This window comes from Akebia trifoliata, chromosome 1 (genome assembly GCF_017979445.1).
Source record: "Akebia trifoliata isolate Shusen 1 chromosome 1, ASM1797944v1, whole genome shotgun sequence".
Lineage (NCBI taxonomy): Eukaryota > Viridiplantae > Streptophyta > Magnoliopsida > Ranunculales > Lardizabalaceae > Akebia > Akebia trifoliata.
In genome coordinates this window covers 24,313,799-24,333,044 of record NC_141375.1, presented here as the reverse complement: position 1 = coordinate 24,333,044, position 19,246 = coordinate 24,313,799, and the positions used below count along the sequence as shown (strand labels likewise).

Genomic DNA, 19,246 nt, shown 5'->3' with positions numbered 1-19,246 from the left:
TCAAAGAAAGGTTGAGATGAGATAAGATTTCGGATGAAGGTTTTACTATGGGGTATCTCTAGGAATATCGCGAATGGTGTTACCCTTATTGACTTCTGAAGGGTAGTTCTGAAAATAATTACTGAAAGAGGGGTATTTATAAGAGTAGGACCCGCGTGGATCCTTTCACTCGTAAGATTTTACCCTTCTACGAGACTACGATCTCTCTTATTTTCTGTACGACAGGCCAACCGACGACTGCAATGACACCACCACACGAACGCCTTTGAAAGAATCTCTAAACCAGATCAGATCTACTCGTAAGTCGTAAACTTATCTCTCCCTCAATTTCTAAGATCGATTGGAAGGAATAAAATCTCTCTTAAATCTCTAATAAAATAAGATCCTCACAACAATCTTGGCGATTTCAGGTCAGTCGATCACGGTTTGTTCATCTCTATTTGAGCTGAAATCTAAGAATTTCTCCACATATTTATGCTTTGTTTCTTAAAAAATGGTGTCAATTAGATCTTTTATGTATTATTGCTGAATCATATCTAGTATTTACGTTATTGATAGATTTATTTATTTTTTTGAGTTTGAGATCGAAGAATTTTGATGTTTAGCTGCTGTTCATGGGAAATTTATTGAAATAGTTAATATTTATAGATTTTGATTCAATTTGAATGAAGTAGTGAGAAGATCTGTTTGATTTGTTAGTTAGTGGGTATTGGTTCAAAAAATAGAAAATAATGGGTTTATACAAATAGAAAACTTTGATTAGTGTATCGTTTCAAGGAACGATGAACCTCGCTCTCTTTAAGATGATATTTGCATCCTCTATGCAAAAGATTACTGAAAAATTGGATTCTTCGCTTGATGATACAATGAAGCTGATAACGCGCATAGTTGCATAAATCAACTTAATGGACAATAGAAAAAATGCTCAAGTATGGAAATAAGAATTTTGTTTGTTGCACATTGTTTATGTAGTGATAGATGGGAGACATAGAGTCCTCAGGAAGCTAATGCACACCATGAAGTTTGAATTTATCACCTTTCTTGACATATTCCAAAGCCCATTATTTATAGATTTTGAAGTACCCTTTTATGGGTTTAAGTGACTTTTTTAATTTTGTAATCGAGGGCCCTGATCGATCCAAGCAACATCTATCATGATTTGACTGTCAAATTGGAAAGTCACAGTTTTTGAAAGTGAACACCAACACCAATGGTCAATGTGAAAGGTTGCACCCTTTTCCTCTGACCAACAGTCAACATTTTCAAATGTGGAGGTTGCACCCTTTTTGTTATGATCAGCAATCAACATGGTTTAATGGGCAAAACCTGTGACCAATGGGCAGTATGGTCAAATGAACAGATCTTCTCTCTCAAACTATCTAGATCACGTTGGCCAATAAGTCAAAGATCTCAGTGACTGGTAAAAATTAAGAAGGGTTCCTCACGATGCATACATGTGAAGTGCAGAGTGCACCTCTTAGACACTCAAGGGAACTTCATAGGCGTGTGGCACTCATAGGCTAGTTTCTCTCTCTTAGAGGAACTAGAGAATGAGAATGGGGTCTATGTATGCTTGATAAAACTTCTAATATCCAATGTTGGACTGAACATTTCAAAGAAAAAAAATGTAAAATTAAAGGTAGGTTTGAAATTTCATTTCCCACCAAAATTCACTTTGAAGGTTGTGGGTTCAAACTTTGTCAAAAACAACTTAAAACTAATCATTTGTACTAAAACATTACGTCAAACATATTTTTGTAAATTCTCAAGATGAATTCGTTTTTAGTAGCTCACTTTTATTTTTGATGGGTAAATTGGACTTGAACTCAAGATCTCAAAGTTGTTTTGTAATGTGTCAAACTGACTGAGATATGGGTCTAAGCCCAATTAGTAGCTCACCAGTGGATCCATTTGATATTTGTTTCATTGAATTGAGATTTAAGATTTAATTTTTATGGAATATGGTAAATCCTTCGTAAAATTGGTGAATATTTCTTGCATTTTGAGATCAAGAGTTCTTGGTGCATTTCTTTAGTTGCTCTGCTTGTTTATTGAATTGAGATTCCAAATTTAATCTTAATGAGATTTAATTGGTCTTTTTTTTTGCTTATCGTGAGTATCCCCACCCTTCGGGTGAGACTAATCCCACGGTCACATGCACCACCCCCTTGGAAAGTCCTACGTGCAACTGGTTGAGTCAAGGGTCAACTGGACCTAGAGGGTGGCCCCAAGGAATTCATTGCTTCGTGGGGTTTCAAATACTTGACCTACCGTTCCTAAGGAGCTTATCAAGGCTCGACTTGCCACTAGTCCAACCCCTTGGGGTTGAGGTTTAATAGGTCTTAATTGAATTGGGGAAGATTTGGGAGTTTTGAAATCAAATTGAGTTTTTTATGCAATATAATATATTGGTAGTCTTTTTGGTTGCAGGAATATAATTCCGCAAAATTTGAAATTATTTCCATATTATGAAGGAAATTTGAAGTCGTCATTGGGGTGGATTTGACTAAAGATGGCTCTTAGTTGAGCAGGGAAGGAGATGGTAGAGAGTAATTCAGAGGTTGAAAAGGATGACCAAAGATTGGTTAATGAGGTTCAAAACAGAAGCAATGTTCCGATTCTTCGTAAGGAGCCGTCTTTTTCACGTTGGTGTGATGAGAATGGGAACATCTGTTTAGAAAGTGGCTTGAATAATGCCGATGCAAGTGTAGAAGAGTCTGATTTTGAATTGCCCTTGCTTCAAAGTGCCGGGCTAGAAAATGGGTCTTTAGAGAATGGTAGACAGCAATTGAATAGGGTTCATCATAGAAGCATGCATTTAAATGGGAATCACACGATGGATGTTGTATCTAATTGTGTTGAAGAAAATGGAAATGAGATCAAATATGTGCCTTTCGATATCGAGAACCGGTCTGCCAGGGAACATAACTTTTCGGATGTTAATGTTGATGTCTCTGGTCCGAAAGGAAGGCTTGAAACAACACCGGATACTCAGAGCTCTGTTTCCATGGCCATTGTGCTTAAGACATTGTTTTTCATAGTTGTATGGTACACTTTCAGCACTTGTTTGACATTGTGAGTACTGTGCTTTACTCAAGCAGTAATCATTTGGCTAAGTTCTTCAGTTCACTTTATAGTTGGTCATCTCTGCAAAATTAATGGTTTTTGTCTTTCATTTAATAGGTATAACAAAATATTATTAGGAGATAAATTGGGAAAGTTCCCAGCTCCAATGTTGATGAATACTGTCCACTTTACGATGCAAGCTGTTTTATCAAAAGCTATCACGTGGTTTTGGTCTCGACGGTTTCAACCTAGTGTAAGAATGTCGTGGAGGGATTACTTTATCAGAGGTAATTACATCCTCTTCATGTCCCTCTCCTTTGGTTTACTGTCGATAAGTTGGCTCGGTAAATCTTTTTTACGTTATCACAACACAAATACATGCCTATTTCTTTTGGTTTCTGAGTTTATTTTCTTTGATGCTTTTTATTACCTATTTTCCCTGGATAACTGAAGGCATATATGAGCTTGAAATCATAGCTTAGGATAGCAGATTGAGTACTCACACTGCACGGTATTACATCCTGGTTGCTGGCTGTTTGTAAATATAGAATTATAAATAAGATGAAAAAATGTCAGAGAAGCTAGAAAAAGGGATAAAAACGAGAGGTTGAAACATGGGAAAAGAAAACCACCGTGTTTTGTTGAGGAAGGAGTAGATGAATGGCCCTTCTTTGTGTTTGTGCATTAGTGATATTCATATATTCATTATCATCGGATGTTTAAGTTGCCTCAGTTAGTACTTATTTATTTATTTATGTTGTAAAGATATAAATCTCTGTTCTTTGAGTTCTCATGCTCGAATCATGATAAATATATGAAAGCACGAATTCTATCTTGATCATTCTGAAATATGAGAAATGGCCTGCACACCTAAAATATGAGAAAGATTTATGAACTTATCCAAATATTCTGATTGGATGTTGATCCACCAGAAAGTGCTGAGTAGAGAGAGAGACTCCAGCTTCAACACCACCGGATGGAAATTTAATACCTTCAATCATAAATTTCACTATTAATCTCCTAATTGAAGTTTATATCCTTTGATCAAATCTTTTTATTCTATTGTATTTTACCATTCTTTATTGGCAATTGATTTTCTTTTTCTTCTTACATTTTAATCATGTCAAATTTTGGTTACTGCTTATTTTATTAACTTCTCTAACAACTAATGCTACAGATGGACTTTGCCTTTATTAACAGTTGTGCCAACGGCTCTTGGAACTGCACTGGATATAAACCTGAGCAATGCCTCCCTTGTTTTCATTTCTGTCACATTTGCCACTATGGTTGGTTTATTTTCCCCTGTTTACTTAATGTAATGATCATTCATTGTCTTGCTTGCTTTTGCTACATCTTTTGTTTAAATTATTAATAGGCAAAAATGAGACTATTTTGCTCCTTATATTTCATTAATTTTTGAATTGATCATGCTTTTCTCTTTTGCAGTGTAAATCCGCCGCTCCTATATTTCTACTTGTATTTGCTTTTGCATTCAAGTGAGCTTCTTGTCAATTGGGCATCATATCTGTATCAAATTCTATCAAGTTTGCTTAGGACAAATAAGATGCTTTAGTTGCTGACATACTAAAGTAGCATAGTGTTTGGCATTTACAAGAGTCCTTTACCTTTTTTGTTATTAACGCTTCAAGATTCTGTTTTATCTTGAAAGGTTGGAGAATCCAAGCATTAAACTTATGGGAATCATATTCATCATCTCTGCTGGAATTTTATTAACTGGTATGTACCTTCATCAGTTACATTTTTGTTGATAAATTATAGTTATTCAAATATCCAAATAACATATTTCTTTTATATCCATGCTTACATGACTAATATATCAATGTTGTAAATTCGGAGTGATTTATTAATGTTGTAGGTTGAAAACCCTTGCATTTTTTTTTGCTAAGTAGGTTGAAAACTCTTACATGGTCATACATAATTACACATGAGCAGACACCTTTTTAAGCACACTTCTGCTTACGTACGCAAGCAGGTGTTAGCACATGCCAGATGTGAGGGCAATGTTCACTTGAAGGTCCTACATTGCCTTAATTAGTTAAACATATTATCAAAGTGATGTCCATGTTCTTAGATGTTGCAAGGCTTTGACCCCCAAGCTTACCCACCAAAAGAAAGTAGATAAGATAGACTACCCAAATGATATCCTAGTATTACCTCCACTTTATGAATAGGACGTACTAGTGGGAGCGATCACGACAGACCCATTTCTACAATGATGCCCTAAGACAGTTCTTATGTGATTTTGTAAGGAGACTATCTTTTGAATCCTATAGTAACCCACTCTTTGACATAGATGATGAAAAATTGAGCATGTATCATAATCTCGTTTCTAATACAGTGGCTACGATAAAATGGGATCCCTTTTTGTTGACTTATTTGCCCACAACTTGCTAGGTAGTATGATTATTGAAGAACAAAATGATGTGGGTTGTATGCTGTTTCCAACAGTTGCCTCTATGCTACTCACAATACTGGATAACCAACAAGGAAATCTCAAATTGCAAAGTTTTGAGCTCCATAGGATGTGATCACTGAAGGAGCTGTTTTGTGCAATCTGACAGAGGCTTGTTGGGATTGAACAAGATGCGTTATGCGTGCCATAAAATATAAATGTTCCAACAACTTGCTTTTTCTGAGTCAGATTGATGCACAAGTTATTTGGCTTTTTGGGAATAGCAATCTACCAATGTTGGAGGCACAAGGACAAAACTCAAGGTCGAGTTTTGTTCAAACATGAGAGTTGACGAGGTGCAAAAATGTGGGACTCTATGCGCTTAGAGCTCAATTTGAGCAATATACAATAAAAACCTTTCTAAAGTATTTATGTAGGGAGTTTCTGCTTACTTTTATGCGGGTGTGGGTGTGGGGGGACTTGTTGAAGTTGAATGGTTGGGATTTGTTGAGGGGAAGTCCTAGTCTCCGAGAGTTAGGATTGCTCAAGGTTTTTAGCTGTTTCGTATAAGTATCCCCTTGTTATGAATTGTAGGAATTTTGTTTATATCTTTTGAAGAAGTAACCTCTTTGGGGTATTGAGAGTTAAGCGATGAGCTTTTTCTCCTCTAATAAAGGAGCTTGAGTTGTGTGAGTGAAGTTCTTTCCACCCCTCTCTATTTGCCATTTGATCAGCTCCGATGAGGGATAATCATGGTAGGAGTCCATGTTGACAATCTTGATTTTTTTTTTAATAAGTGAAATTTTATTAAAAGGAGAAAGGAAGGGGGAGGAGGAGGAGGCCCGAGTCTTCCAATAGCAAAGGAAACTACAAAAACATCTCACAAAAACAAGTTGCTTGTCATCTAAATAATAGGTTTTCAAAGAACACCCCCTTTAATTCTTTAAGATTTTACACCGAAAATACAAAAGACCAACCATTGTGATGATGACATCTTGGAGGTAGTGTTATTTCCCCTCAAAAGGTCTATTGTTTCTTTCCTTCCAGAGGCCTCAACATATGGATAAAGGAACCATATTCCACAAGATCCTTTCTTAGATGAGAAAGCAAAAACATGCCAACTTTGTAAGAGAGAGAACAGAGCTAAGAAAGCACAAAGAAGCTTGGAATAATGATAGGAAGAATGACTAAATCTCGTGGGAAAAGCTACATTGCATCAATAAATGTTTAATAGATTCACTACTGTACTTGCATGTAGAACAAAACTTGACATGAATTATACCCCTAACTATAATTTAATTGAAGGTTTCCTTGGAAAATGTTGGCAACAAGATAAATACTCTAATGGCAAGAACTCATTGTTTTAATTGTGATTTTATTAGAAAAGCCCACATATGGGAGTTGAGGATTGTGGTGTTGGAGAATTGGAGATTTTAAATGTTTGAAATGTTGGTTCTTTTAGGTTACTATAGGAGGGACCTATAGAACAACCCATTTGTGTCTCACCTTTGATAGTTTAGCAAGAGAGCTCCATAAAGAGAAGAAGGAGGTATTTTTTATTTTCTTGAAAGAACCTCAACGTTTGAAGGGTCAATATCAGTAGAGAAAAAGAGGGAGTAAGGAATGGTGGCTAGCAAAATGAAGTTACAAAGATGTATGAATGAACTTGGGTAGGCTTGAGTTATGCTCAAGGTATTAAATTTTGGTTTCAGTCTCAATTTCAATTTAATGCCTTCTCAAAATAAAAAAATATTTAAAAGATACCAAATACCTTTGTCACCTTTTGTAATATTTAAAGGATACCAAATACCTTTGTCACTTCTTGTACTTTACCTGAGTTTTCCAACGCCTACTACGATATATTTCAACGATTTGTGACGGCAAACGATGAACGACATATTCACCATTTTGAAGATTTAGTCTTTTTATTGAAAAACATGGTATCTTGTTCTCCAAAAAGGTAAGTTATTTATCAAAAGTTACATCATGATTTTAATCAGAGCAACTTTTGATCTAGGTGTCTATTTATATTGCAAAGATATATCCAGTGGCGAAATTGTTGTTTTTGTGTATTTAAAAATGGTGAAATCCAACTTGATTTTAATTATTATGTAATTTTTAAACTGGTAATCCGTTTGACTATTATTATTTATGGATTTTGGGTATCTCGCAATTCATCTATTAAGTGGTAAATTTGTCGCTTTTGACAAAACAACGAATTTGCTATTAGATACTTTTCGCGAGATACTCAAAATACATATATAATAATAGTCAAATGGATGTTTGGATCAGAAGTTATGTTATGATTAAGGTCATGGTTGGATTACACCACTTTTGATATGAGCGTCTTATTATTATATATGCATTTTGGATATATCGTGAAGACCTACTAGTTGGAAATTGCTACTTTTCAAAAGCACAAAAATTCCTTGTTTTTAAATAAATAAAAAAGTAGCAAACTTGTTGCTGGATAGATCTTCACGAGATGCTCAAAATGCATATACATGGTGTAATTTTTTTAAATAAATAACTTACATTTTTGGAGAACAAGACATTATGCTTTATTGTAGAAGACTAAGTCTTCAAAATGATGAGTATGCCGTTGGTCGTCGCAAATCGTCGTAATGTATCTCAATAGTCATTGGAAAACTAATGTGGGGTAACAGAGGTGTGAAATGATATTTTGGGTACTTTAAATCATTATTAAGGTAAGGGGGTATTTAGTTGTAAAAACTAATTAGATTATTAAGTTGCTGCCCACAAATTAGGAGGCATTTAGCAAGAAAATCCTCTATTAGGGTGTGTTCAGTAATTTTCCCTTCTTTGTTTCAGTGGGAGACATCCAATGGTTGATACTTGATACATGGTGGTCAAATTGAATTCTTTGCAATGATATCGAAGGGGCTTCTTACTTCCCAAATAGATCCTCCTACATGTATATATAAACATTGGTTCATCAAGAATACGCAAGAAAAACACTCTGAATTGTTGATTCATCGTCAAAGATGGCTTAAAACCATCAGTTCATTATCTAGTAGATCTTTCTTTTCTATTAATATATCCATGAGTTATCAGTATTTATCAAAATCTGTTCCCATCTAACATAATGCTATTGTATCAAATGACAAAGACATTGTTGAAACCTCTTCTCCCTGTGACCCACATCCCCCGTAGGGAGGACATTACGCCCCTTGCTTTGTTCTCCTCCCTTGAGGGGAGATTCGGCATTTTGATATGGCATACACAGAAGCCCACCAATAGCCACTTCTTTAGGGTACTACTGATATATTTACTTCCTTGTTACTGCTAAAGCAACCTACTTGGATTACTCCTTCGGTCTACTCAAGCGTTAGGCTTCTAGCTCCAGCCACTAAGAGCAGGAGACCTCTTTGCTTCGCTCCATCTTATGATAATCCAAATTCTGCATTTATCCGACCCAGTTACATATCTGCTTCCGCACGATATATATATATGGTTGTCTCCCGCCCCACCCCCAATCAAAGAGAGGTTCAGGTTCAATCTCACATGCATCTTGAGGATAACTTTCAACTTTATTCTTTTCTCTCTCTTACCTTTTTAAAGAATACTCCTCCAACTTTATTGTCTTTATTCTTTTACCCCATTTCCAAGTATTCCTCTTCAACTTTAGATATTTCCTTTACTCTTCTCTCCCTTTTCCAATAATACCCCTCTAATTTTCACATCTTTCCTCTTCTCCCCCCATTTTCAAATAATACCCCCTTCAACTTTATTGCCTTTGCTTAACGGTAGGCACAAGCAAACTCTAGTGTATGTGTATGTATATATCTATATATAAGAAAAATCCCTGTTAGAATTCAAATCTTCACCTTCAGCTCGCATTCATGTTTTGGTCCTTTCACCCCTTAGACATGCCATGAGAGAAAAAGTTCAATGTTAACTCAGTGATAACTCAAGCTTTCATAGTGTCACCCTTCTTGAAGAAATGTAATACCATGAGATCTTCAATTATCAATGATGAGACTGAATTTTTCCATGCTGGTTGCTCATGGCTTCAATTCCAGACTCCTTTGCTTATACATGTGACTCTTATGAATCTTTTATGATCACTTTTTGTATTATTTCTATGCAAAATCTAGGATTCTAGGCAACTTTTACTTTCAACTATCAAGATACAAGTTTTGAAGAACACTGTCAATAATTTACTTGTTTTAGTGCAGTCTACAGACAATTATTTTCCCTTTGTTCAAACTTCCTAAATGCATTGAAGTTGTTATACTTCTGAATTGAATTAGGTGTTTCATGTTTTTTAAAATCCAAGTAAAGGGCAACCTCATCTGCTTGAATCGAACTATTTTTGTTCCCAATCAAAGACGTATTAGGACATTTCTTTAATTGGCTGATAATCATTGTCTGTTTTGTTCTGAAAATAAATTTGTTAAACTTGTCATGCATTGCCAGTGTCTCCAATCGTTTGTTTTATGATGTAGAATGACTTATCCAAATCTGTGTGGCAGTTGCAAAAGAAACAGAATTTGCATTTTGGGGTTTCATTTTTGTTATGCTCGCTGCTGTTATGTCTGGGTTTCGCTGGTGCATGACTCAGATTCTTTTGCAGGTATGGCTTCTTGTGTTTCTGTTTTCTTATCTATTTCTCTGATCTCATGATCTATGGGGTTAGAACTATTTTTCCTTCTCACTCAAGCTATTTAAATATCCTTTCACAATTTATCAATTTTTTTGTTTGTTTATCTTTGTGATTCAGAACCTGACTTATCCTTTCTGTTTGTGTTCAATGCTTCCAAAATTGGCATGAAGAAAGAAGAATACGGTATGCTATCAAGTTTATATTTTGATGCTTGTTAAACTAAGTTTGAACGGAAATTATGAGATTCATTTATACATGTATAAGCCTTCATATGCATGTACACATGCACATTGTGTGGAACTCTTAGTTCTGACTATATTTGACATTCTTTTTTCTCTTATGATCACAAGGTCTCTCTTTAGTTGTGTATCCTATACAAATGTCGATTCTTGGAACTTCAAGAAAATGCCTGAGTTGCTTCTATTTGAATGTTGCCAGGTTTAAAGAATCCCCTTACTTTGATGAGTTATGTGACTCCAGTGATGGCAGTGGCAACTGCTCTACTCTCTCTTCTTATGGATCCGTGGGATGAATTCAGAAAGAATGATTATTTTAATAATTCATGGCATGTCCTTCGAAGTTCCTTGTTAATGTTTATTGGTGGAACCCTAGCCTTTTTTATGGTAAGCTGTCTGTGTAAAAGTCTTATTTTAATTTGGACACTTGATATGTCAGGGTTTTCTTATTTGTTCAGGAGTTTGGGATTTTCACAAGCCATTAGAGGGCTATAATCATTCTTCAACACTGATTTCATATTCTTTCTTTTTTGTAGGTTTTAACTGAGTACATTCTTGTCTCAGCAACCAGTGCGGTAACAGTAACAATTGCAGGAGTTGTCAAGGAGGCTGTTACCATTTTGGTATGATGTATATTGTCATAGTCTTGATCATAAAATGTTTCTACAATATGCTGGCACTTCTATACTTCCATTGAACCTTGAACTCCCTTTGCTGTGGCTCTTTTATTTGCATATGCTTACCTATATGTTACAGTCTATGTTCTTAAAGCTTAATATATGCAATCCTTCATAAACTCTGCCATGATGATTTTCAATTGTCTTTTTCTAAACTTTTTCTTCTCTATGGGTGCTAATGCAGAGGTTAATAGAGAAAAAAAATGGAGCAATAAATATCACCTAGTTAATCTTCAGTTTCAAGCAAACCAAGTGGATGGTGAATGTGTTTATAGGTGCAGAAGTCTGTGTTGCACATTGAGGATCATAATGATCACTATGAAGTTTAAGATAAACTAAGCTAGAGTAGGAGTCGAATGTCAAATTTACAGTCTAAGTCGACTAGTGTTCTCTTTCACTTGATGTATGATAGGTTGTCTATAGATATAGGATACATAGTCTAATAGTTAGGGTAAATGCTAAAAGCTTTTGCATAAATATCTAAAATTTGAGAGCAATCTTGTGGAAGGAACCAAAAGAGGGGACAACTTGTTTCTGCATTTTGAAAATATTAGAGTTAGAAAGGAATGGGGAAGTCAGTAATTTTTAATTAAGCATATCATCTCCAACCTAATCAGCTCATTACAGTAGGTTCTAATCTGAAGTGAAAGGGAAAAGTAGAACAGTCCTGCAAAGGAAAAGAGTCCTGTAAAGAAAATGTGGCACGAAAGTAGGGAACATTTTAAATAAAAGTAACATCCATAGAATGTATAACACAATGAGAAACAAGATCATAACACCGATTCCCCTTTGACATAGATGAGTAGTCCAAGAAAATACATTGAGGGCCATCATGTTTCAATATTACTTATGAACATGCATGCCTCGAAGTATACAGCGAACAATGTTCATAAGGTGGCGATTCTTGCGTTTTGCCACCCCATTTTGTTCAGGGGTGTAGGGACAAGTCAATTGGTGAAGCATACCATGCTCATGAAAGTGGGAGCGAATTCCATCAGAAATATATTACCCCCCTCATTATCAGACCAAAGAGATTTTACAGTAATGTTGTACTGTGTTTGAATCATTTTAAGGAAATTAACAAAAATAGGAATCACTTCAGAACAAGAGCGCATCAAATAGACCCTAGTACAACAAGGAAAGTCATCTATAAATGTAACATAATACCGATGACCAGTAAAAGCAATAACAAGGGAAGACCCCCACACATTAGAATGAACTAAATCAAATATGATATTGAATTGATGCATGCTAGGAATATAAGAAGTACAAGTATGTTTAGAAAGCTTACACACAGAACACTGAAACTTATGACCACTACAAGAAGTTTTTAAAGCAAAAAATAAATAACATATGTGTTGAAAATTAGCATGTCCTAAGCGCGCATACTACAAATCTAAAGATTGAAAGGAACAAGTATGAACTCCCAAATGAGGATAGCATAGAAGCGGGGGCAGCAATAGGTGGAGATCCAAGCAGGTATAACCCATCCTTCTCATACCCCTTGCTAAAAATCATCCTCAAAGTTAGGTCCTGAAAAATACAATGATTAAGAAAGGTCATTGAGCAATTTAGGGATTTAGTAATATTACTCACAGAAAAAATATTAAGGGATAGGTGAGGAACATGAAGCACAAAATCAAGAGAAATATCAGATGAAAACAGGATGGTACTCTTGTTGTGTATAGGAGTAAGGGACCTATTAGCAAGACGAACCTCCTTATGAGTAACAGGAAAAATAGATGAAGTAAAGTGGCTAGACTCATCGGTCATGTGATCAGAGGCACCAAAATCAATAACCCATGTTAGGGGAGCAGGACTTGATTGGTGACATGAAATATAGACGATATACCTAGAGGCGTGGTAACTGAGGCCACAGTCAAAGATGATCGAGTATGAGCATGAATCTAATCTCGAACAATGGTGACAATCTGGGTCTAAAGTTGCTATAAATCAATAGTGGCAACATGGGGAGCAAAATGCCCCAATGAAGGAGTGGCAATAAATCTCAACAAATAAGGATAGGGGGGAAAACATTGAGCCTTCTCATAGTTAGTCTTCCCACAATGACTACAAATAAGACTACTCCCTTGACCATGACTACGCCCCCCTCGGCCACAACGAGTACTAACAGTGCTCAAAAACCAGTCAAAGTTGCTTCTACTTCCCAAATATGGTCTCACAAACCAAGACCAAGGCTGAAAATGTCGACCATCCAATAGAGCACTTGTAATACATTAGGCCGAGGAATTTTGCCCAAAAGTAGTATTGAATTCCTTATTCTTTTGGTTCGATGTCATATCTCACAAAAGATGACAAAAGGATAAAAAGGTAATAGGGTAACAATCAAATGTAGGAAGAGTACAATTTGATGAAGAAACAGTGTATGATCAAATCAACATACATTTAGGGTGCAGAGAGGAGAAGAAAACAAGAAGAGAAACAGCTGAGGCATAAAGATGAAGCTTTGGCTTGAAGGGAGGTCTTGCGATCATCTAAAGAGCTAAAAAGAATTCAGCACAATTGCAATCGCGTAAGTGCACAGAGTCTCAACTCAGCAGCACGCATAAAACAACACAACAACAGTAATTGCAGCCCACAACAGCAAAGCAGACAGCCCCAAACAGCAGCACTAATTGTAGCCTACTACTAACAGCGCTATCGCACAAAGAACCGATCCCACAAAAAACCAGCACTATCGCAGAAGCAGTTATCACATAACCACCTTATCGCAACACAACAACATATCAATACTGCCTTATCGCATAACCAGCCAAACAGCCTAACTATCACAGCAACACTATTGCAGCAGCACTAACTATCGCCGCACTGTCCTTGTCGCAGATGGCCAGCCAGCAACACCTCTACATACCAGCAACCCTATCCTTGTTGCAAAAAACAAAGTAATAAAGGTAGCACCTCTGCATACCAGCAGCACTATCGCAGCCTGCAGCACAGCCCAACACAGCAACCTTGATTGCGGACAGCAGCCTGTATCCCAGCCAGAAGAACAGAGGAGGGCAGCTCTTATTGCAGCTAGCAGCAACACAGTCCAGCACTATTGCATGGAAAAGGTCTTATCGCAACATGCGATTGGGACCAAAAAATAAAGAAAAGGAAAACTCCTGAAGGTGAGACCCTCTAATGAAGGCTGCAGCTAGGGTTTTTGTCGCAAAGGTCTAAAGGGGTGAATGGGAGGAGAAGAGATGGAGGTGGTGACGGTGAAGCTCCAAGAGGCCCAAAAAACAAAGGAGAAATCCCAAGGGGGGCTGTCGATGGATCCTCTCAAGCTATGATAACAAGAAGAATTGTAGAAGAATAATTGTCAAGTCTCAATTAGAGTTTGGCTAAGTATTTATACTAATAAAAGTGAATGGACATAAATGCTCTTACAAAGAGAAGAATAGAAAGCTGGAAAAAGTAAAATAAAGACATAAGACATATTTCCAATACTGTACACATTCTAAGCTCATACTCTCCCACCGTAATGTCCACCTCATGGTTATATTTATCTTCTTATATGGTATGTACAGTTAATTTAATGTGTCTCTTCATGTTAATTATACTTTTCCAGTTACTTATAAAAAATAAAAATAAAAACACAAAAATTATACTTTCCCAGGATGAACTTTATGGATGTAGTCCTTACCAATAGGATTTTCTCTTCACATTTTCTTGAAGAATGGTCTATCTATGATTTGGAGAACAGTTTTACTGATGTTTGCATTGACTTATTTTAATGTTTTTTTTTCCCTTACTTTCTGTAGCTTTTTTCTTCTTTAAGTGGATCTTCATTTGTGTTTTTTTTTTCTTTGGTGTATTCATTTTCAGGTTGCAGTGTTTTATTTCCATGATCAATTTACCTGGCTGAAAGGGATTGGACTTGTCATAATCATGGTTGGTGTCAGTTTATTCAACTGGTACAAGTAAGTCGTCACTCCTTAAACCATTTTTGATAGAAAATGCTCTGTAGTTTATAATGTTCTAAAGTATGTTTTTTTTTGTTTTTTTGTTGATATATGAAGTAAATTCAATAGTGTAATAAGAGTCTAAAACTTTCTTGAACTTGGATAGACGGGGACTCTCAGTTTGGTGAAGAAAGACAACTGATCAAGAGATTCTTAAACTCGGCTAATTTTTAAAACTAGCTTTAGTTGCCCCTAACTCTGGCCCTTCATTTATTAGACATGCGGAAGTAGTGACCATATCAAATGGATTGCAATATTAAGGCCTTGTCATTATATTTACTTGAATGTGATAATATTTCACTGTAGTGATGAATGCTCCCTACTTTTCGGCCCGTATCCATGCGGAGGTAGTGAACATATCAAATGGATTGCAATATTAAGGCCTTGTCATTATATTTACTTGAATGCGATAATATTTCACTGTAGTGATGAATGCTCCCTACTTTTTGGCCCGTATCCATGCAACACAGATAAGTACGGATTGGCCTGACCAATTGATTGCTTGGAACATTTAGATCAACTCTGTAGTTGCAACCATAAATTTGTTTCTTCCAGTGGACTGAAGAGTTAATAGGGGAAAAGGACTAGGGATTGTAAAGTAGAAATCTAAGCTGACTGTTGAATAATGCCGGCACATTTATTGTGTGCCCTTGATCTCAGATTGTTATTTAATAATATAACTCGTTTAGTTTCTATGGATCACTTTTTTTCTTCTTCTATCCCACAAATGCTGTTAGAGATCTATGTTCAGTTGTCTAATACCGCTGTATGTTAATCACTGTCAGATACCAAAAGCTACATAATGAAAATGAAAAAGCAGTGTCATCAACTTCCAACATAGCTGCAAAATATGTTATCCTCGAGGAAATGGATGATCAAGATGTGGATGCTTGACAATTTTTGTGATTACATCGACCGAAATTTTGTTAGCTTTTTGGTAAGTTTCCTACTTGATGTTTCCTTAAACGACTCTTTGGGCTCGTAATTATGTATTTTGAAGGTGCCAACTTGATAAGTTGGTAATGCATATGAGTTGTAATGCCGTAGACCTGGGTTCACTCCTGCTTTCTCACCAACATATGTGTACATTATAAGTTGTATTTTACATGGGTCTATGGGGTCACATCGGGAGTCTAGGGATTATTTTTTGTCAGTACGATCTCATTATGGAGATCATAATGGAAAGCTCCAAAATACTTTTTGATAAGGTTAGAAGTTTCAGAATTTGCTTGTTCTTATATATATATATAGGGAAATGCTAATGTCCACGGCCTCATGGGGTTGTCTGCATTCTCCACCACATTTTTGTCCAATAATACCTCTCTTCATTTTGTCTTTTAGTGAAAAAGACAAGGTACGTTAGTCTTTTACATAATAAATACATTTATTATTCCCTTAATAAATGCATTTATTATGTTGGCATTAATTGCTAAAGCGTTTACTATAAAAAGGCATTTAAGTCAAACGACTAAAATGCCCTTAATATTTATTATATAACCAATGATTTATTACGTAAAAGACCAACATACACTTGTCTTTTTCACTAAAAGACAAAATGGGGAGGGGTATGATTGGAAAGTTAATTTGGTAGACAATGCTAACCTCCCCCATGAGGTCTTAGACGTTAGCATTCCCCATATATATATGAATGATATCCTAATTATGGAGATCATGTACATAAAAATTTGTACCAGACTCATCTCCATGTGGGCCCTACAGACCCATTTGTGTGTCAAAACTGTGTATGAATATCCCAGTTCACATCTATCACACAAATATTGTGCCTTTTCATGTTTCGACTTGTCTATCGATTTGGAACACCCATATATGGTTTTGGAAGCAAATAAGCTCATCAAACTTCATGGAGATAGTCTTAGAAAATAAAAGGAGGGCAGAGAAAGATCTAGTCTCCTTATCATTGAAGCGTTAGGCCAAATATTTGGGTAGAGATGGTCTAATGTATTTAAATCCAATGTACTTTGCTTCTCACATGGGGTAAGTTAATTTGATATTTAATTGTAACATGTTTGCAGTGTGGCATTATCGTTGACGCTCAAGTTCAAGTTTTTCACCTTATATACGGGTACAGATGAGCCCTGCCTGTGTATTTTGGTATTTAGATTTCTTGGAGAATTGTAATCAATTTGTTTTGCACAGACAAGCTTGTGAAAAGTATAGTTGCACGGAGAAGCTTCTTGTTCAATCTTTTTCTCTCTCTCCTGTAAGCTTTGTTGACATATTTCTACAGTTTCACAATGAGATTTCTACGGAGGAATCGGAAAGATTTTAAGCGTCAAGGGAGCCAAATTCAATTACTCAAGGATATTCATTAACAAGATCAGCAGAGAACCCATTTGCTATGGAAAGTTTTCAGAAGGCTTCAGTTGATTTAATAGCATTTATATGCAAATTGATTATAGGCTTTTGGATATATATGGTTCATCTATTCCACATTTTCCTCAAATGTTAGTTGAAAGCTATAACGGTTTGAATAATATTTTTCGTTGAATATGGATTTTCTCTTCTCCGGGTTCTTAAAATCAATCTTCAAGGACCCAATCTGAATTGTTACAAGTTCTCTTTTTTTTTTCTTTCTTCAATTAGTTATCAGGTTATTGCTTATTATTTTACTGTAAAGACCTGAAAGTCAATATGATATTTACATGTTTATCCAAAATTACCGTGTTAGTAAAAGTGAGACAAATATGTCCCAAATGTTGCTCATTGAACCCACCTTCACCCTGATCATTAACCATTGCTTGCCTAGCCAAAAATAAAAATATTATAATAATAATAATAATAATAATAATAATAATAAAATAAATAAAAACTTTGCATTTTCCATTGACTTCGGACTAGGTCCACACATTGGGGTTGTATCTGCGATTTGATGGGTTTCGCCTAGCCTTTTGATCCCGAATTTGACTCGATCAGACTGTTGTTACTATCTGATCTGTTCTTTTGGACGAGCAGAACAAAGTTGGAAAAAGAAGAAAAAAAAAATCCTATTAAATACCACAACATATCATCCAACTATATTTGTTTTTCGATGGTTTCTTGGATGGAACCATGGGCAATCAAGGTGGCTGCTGCTGCTGCAAATATTGCCAATCATTATAATTATCTATGCCTTATCACAAATATTTGGGTTGGCAGCATGAGTTCTACTTCACCAGTCCAACTCTTTATCCGAGTCAATTATCTTCAACCAAGGAATTTTTTAAAACTGCATCCATTTAGACCCAAATGCATTAAAACACGTAGGGGTTTGTTTGACTGCACTTGGAATTTGGATTTACGCGAAATGCATGGGAAACACATTTCCCCTCCAGAGGGGTGAAAAAATGATTGGCGGCCAGAATGCGATCTCTAGGATTCCCCAAGCAATCAAATTGGTGCAGCCAAACACGTCCTTACCATTATTATTATTAAGTAATATAATTAGATACCTAAAAGATTCTCATTAGTTGACAATTGACATTGTTCTAACAGGCCCCTTTGGGTACATCTAGTGATCTAGAAAGGCCCTTAGAGTTGGAGACTTTGTATTCTACAATAGTTAACACTATGGTCAATTAATACGAATGGCAATTTCAGATGTGAGATGACTACAATCTGTTTTAAATGACACCTTCCCATCTCAACTTATAGATTCGATTCAGAAAAACAAAGATAATAATAATGCTGAAGTTAACTAGAGATTTTACCTCACATTGAACAATCCTCACAAGAAAGTGTATAGGAACCATGGATACTTTTCATCAAGAAACGAGTGAAAAACATCTATGGTTCATATACACTTTCACCTCTGGATGTGCACGACTCCAAAACAGAAGGAAAGAAAAGTGACCAACCCACGTCACACATCCAGACCCCGTGGAAATTCTCCGACGGAAAACAAGTTAAGTCTGGAGACCACCAAGTTTCGAACACACACCCAAAGAGAGCAAACCCTTGTCATTAGTTTTATTGTTGAGCCAATTCCCTGGAGCTAGAAAATAATATTCAGACTCTTAGCCTAACGTATTTACCTTCAAATCACATTTATAACACGTGAAATAATTTTGGTTGAGTTTTAACTTGATCAGTTCATTTGAGGAGACTTGGGAACCGAGTCTCCTCGAAATCCAATTGAGTGGAGTCAACTCAATAAGTGCTAAAACTATGGTAGTGAGTTAAGAATATTTACAAAAGAGTGCCTTTTGAATATTTGTCTTGGCATGTTAAGGTTGTTTCGAGAAAATATAAAAGGCTTACTT

The 19,246-nt window shown here is 35.9% G+C and overlaps 1 protein-coding gene across 6 annotated transcripts; it reads left to right on the top strand.

Annotated features, from left to right (window-relative positions):
* Positions 1–145: 145 nt before the first annotated feature.
* Positions 146–17,498, top strand: LOC147411130 (Nucleotide/sugar transporter family protein). 6 transcript variants are annotated; one of them, XR_015179070.1, is made up of 14 exons: positions 194–410; positions 2,431–3,075; positions 3,184–3,353; positions 4,267–4,352; positions 4,513–4,562; positions 4,736–4,803; positions 9,976–10,076; positions 10,277–10,289; positions 10,545–10,729; positions 10,879–10,965; positions 14,851–14,945; positions 15,773–15,924; positions 17,021–17,070; positions 17,236–17,498. XR_015179070.1 is itself a non-coding variant. In XM_086444807.1 (13 exons), the coding sequence occupies exons 2-12, from the start codon at positions 2,540–2,542 to the stop codon at positions 15,879–15,881; spliced, it is 1,500 nt and encodes a 499-aa protein (XP_086300933.1). In that variant the 5' UTR covers positions 146–299; positions 2,431–2,539; the 3' UTR covers positions 15,882–15,924; positions 17,021–17,498. The 6 variants fall into 6 exon arrangements, 5 of the variants coding, with proteins under 5 accessions (XP_086300933.1, XP_086300950.1, XP_086300942.1 ...); XM_086444807.1 differs by having other exon boundaries at positions 146–299; positions 17,021–17,498; XM_086444824.1 differs by having other exon boundaries at positions 182–299; positions 2,532–3,075; positions 17,021–17,498.
* Positions 17,499–19,246: the final 1,748 nt, after the last annotated feature.

Excerpts from the sequence above, each read along its gene's own strand:
- LOC147411130 (XM_086444807.1), top strand. The coding sequence starts at position 2,540 with ATGGTAGAGAGTAATTCAGAGGTTGAAAAGGATGACCAAAGATTGGTT. Across the intron at positions 10,730-10,878 it reads GAACCCTAGCCTTTTTTATG|GTTTTAACTGAGTACATTCT; the intron begins GTAAGCTGTCTG and ends TCTTTTTTGTAG. Across the intron at positions 14,946-15,772 it reads AGTTTATTCAACTGGTACAA|ATACCAAAAGCTACATAATG; the intron begins GTAAGTCGTCAC and ends AATCACTGTCAG.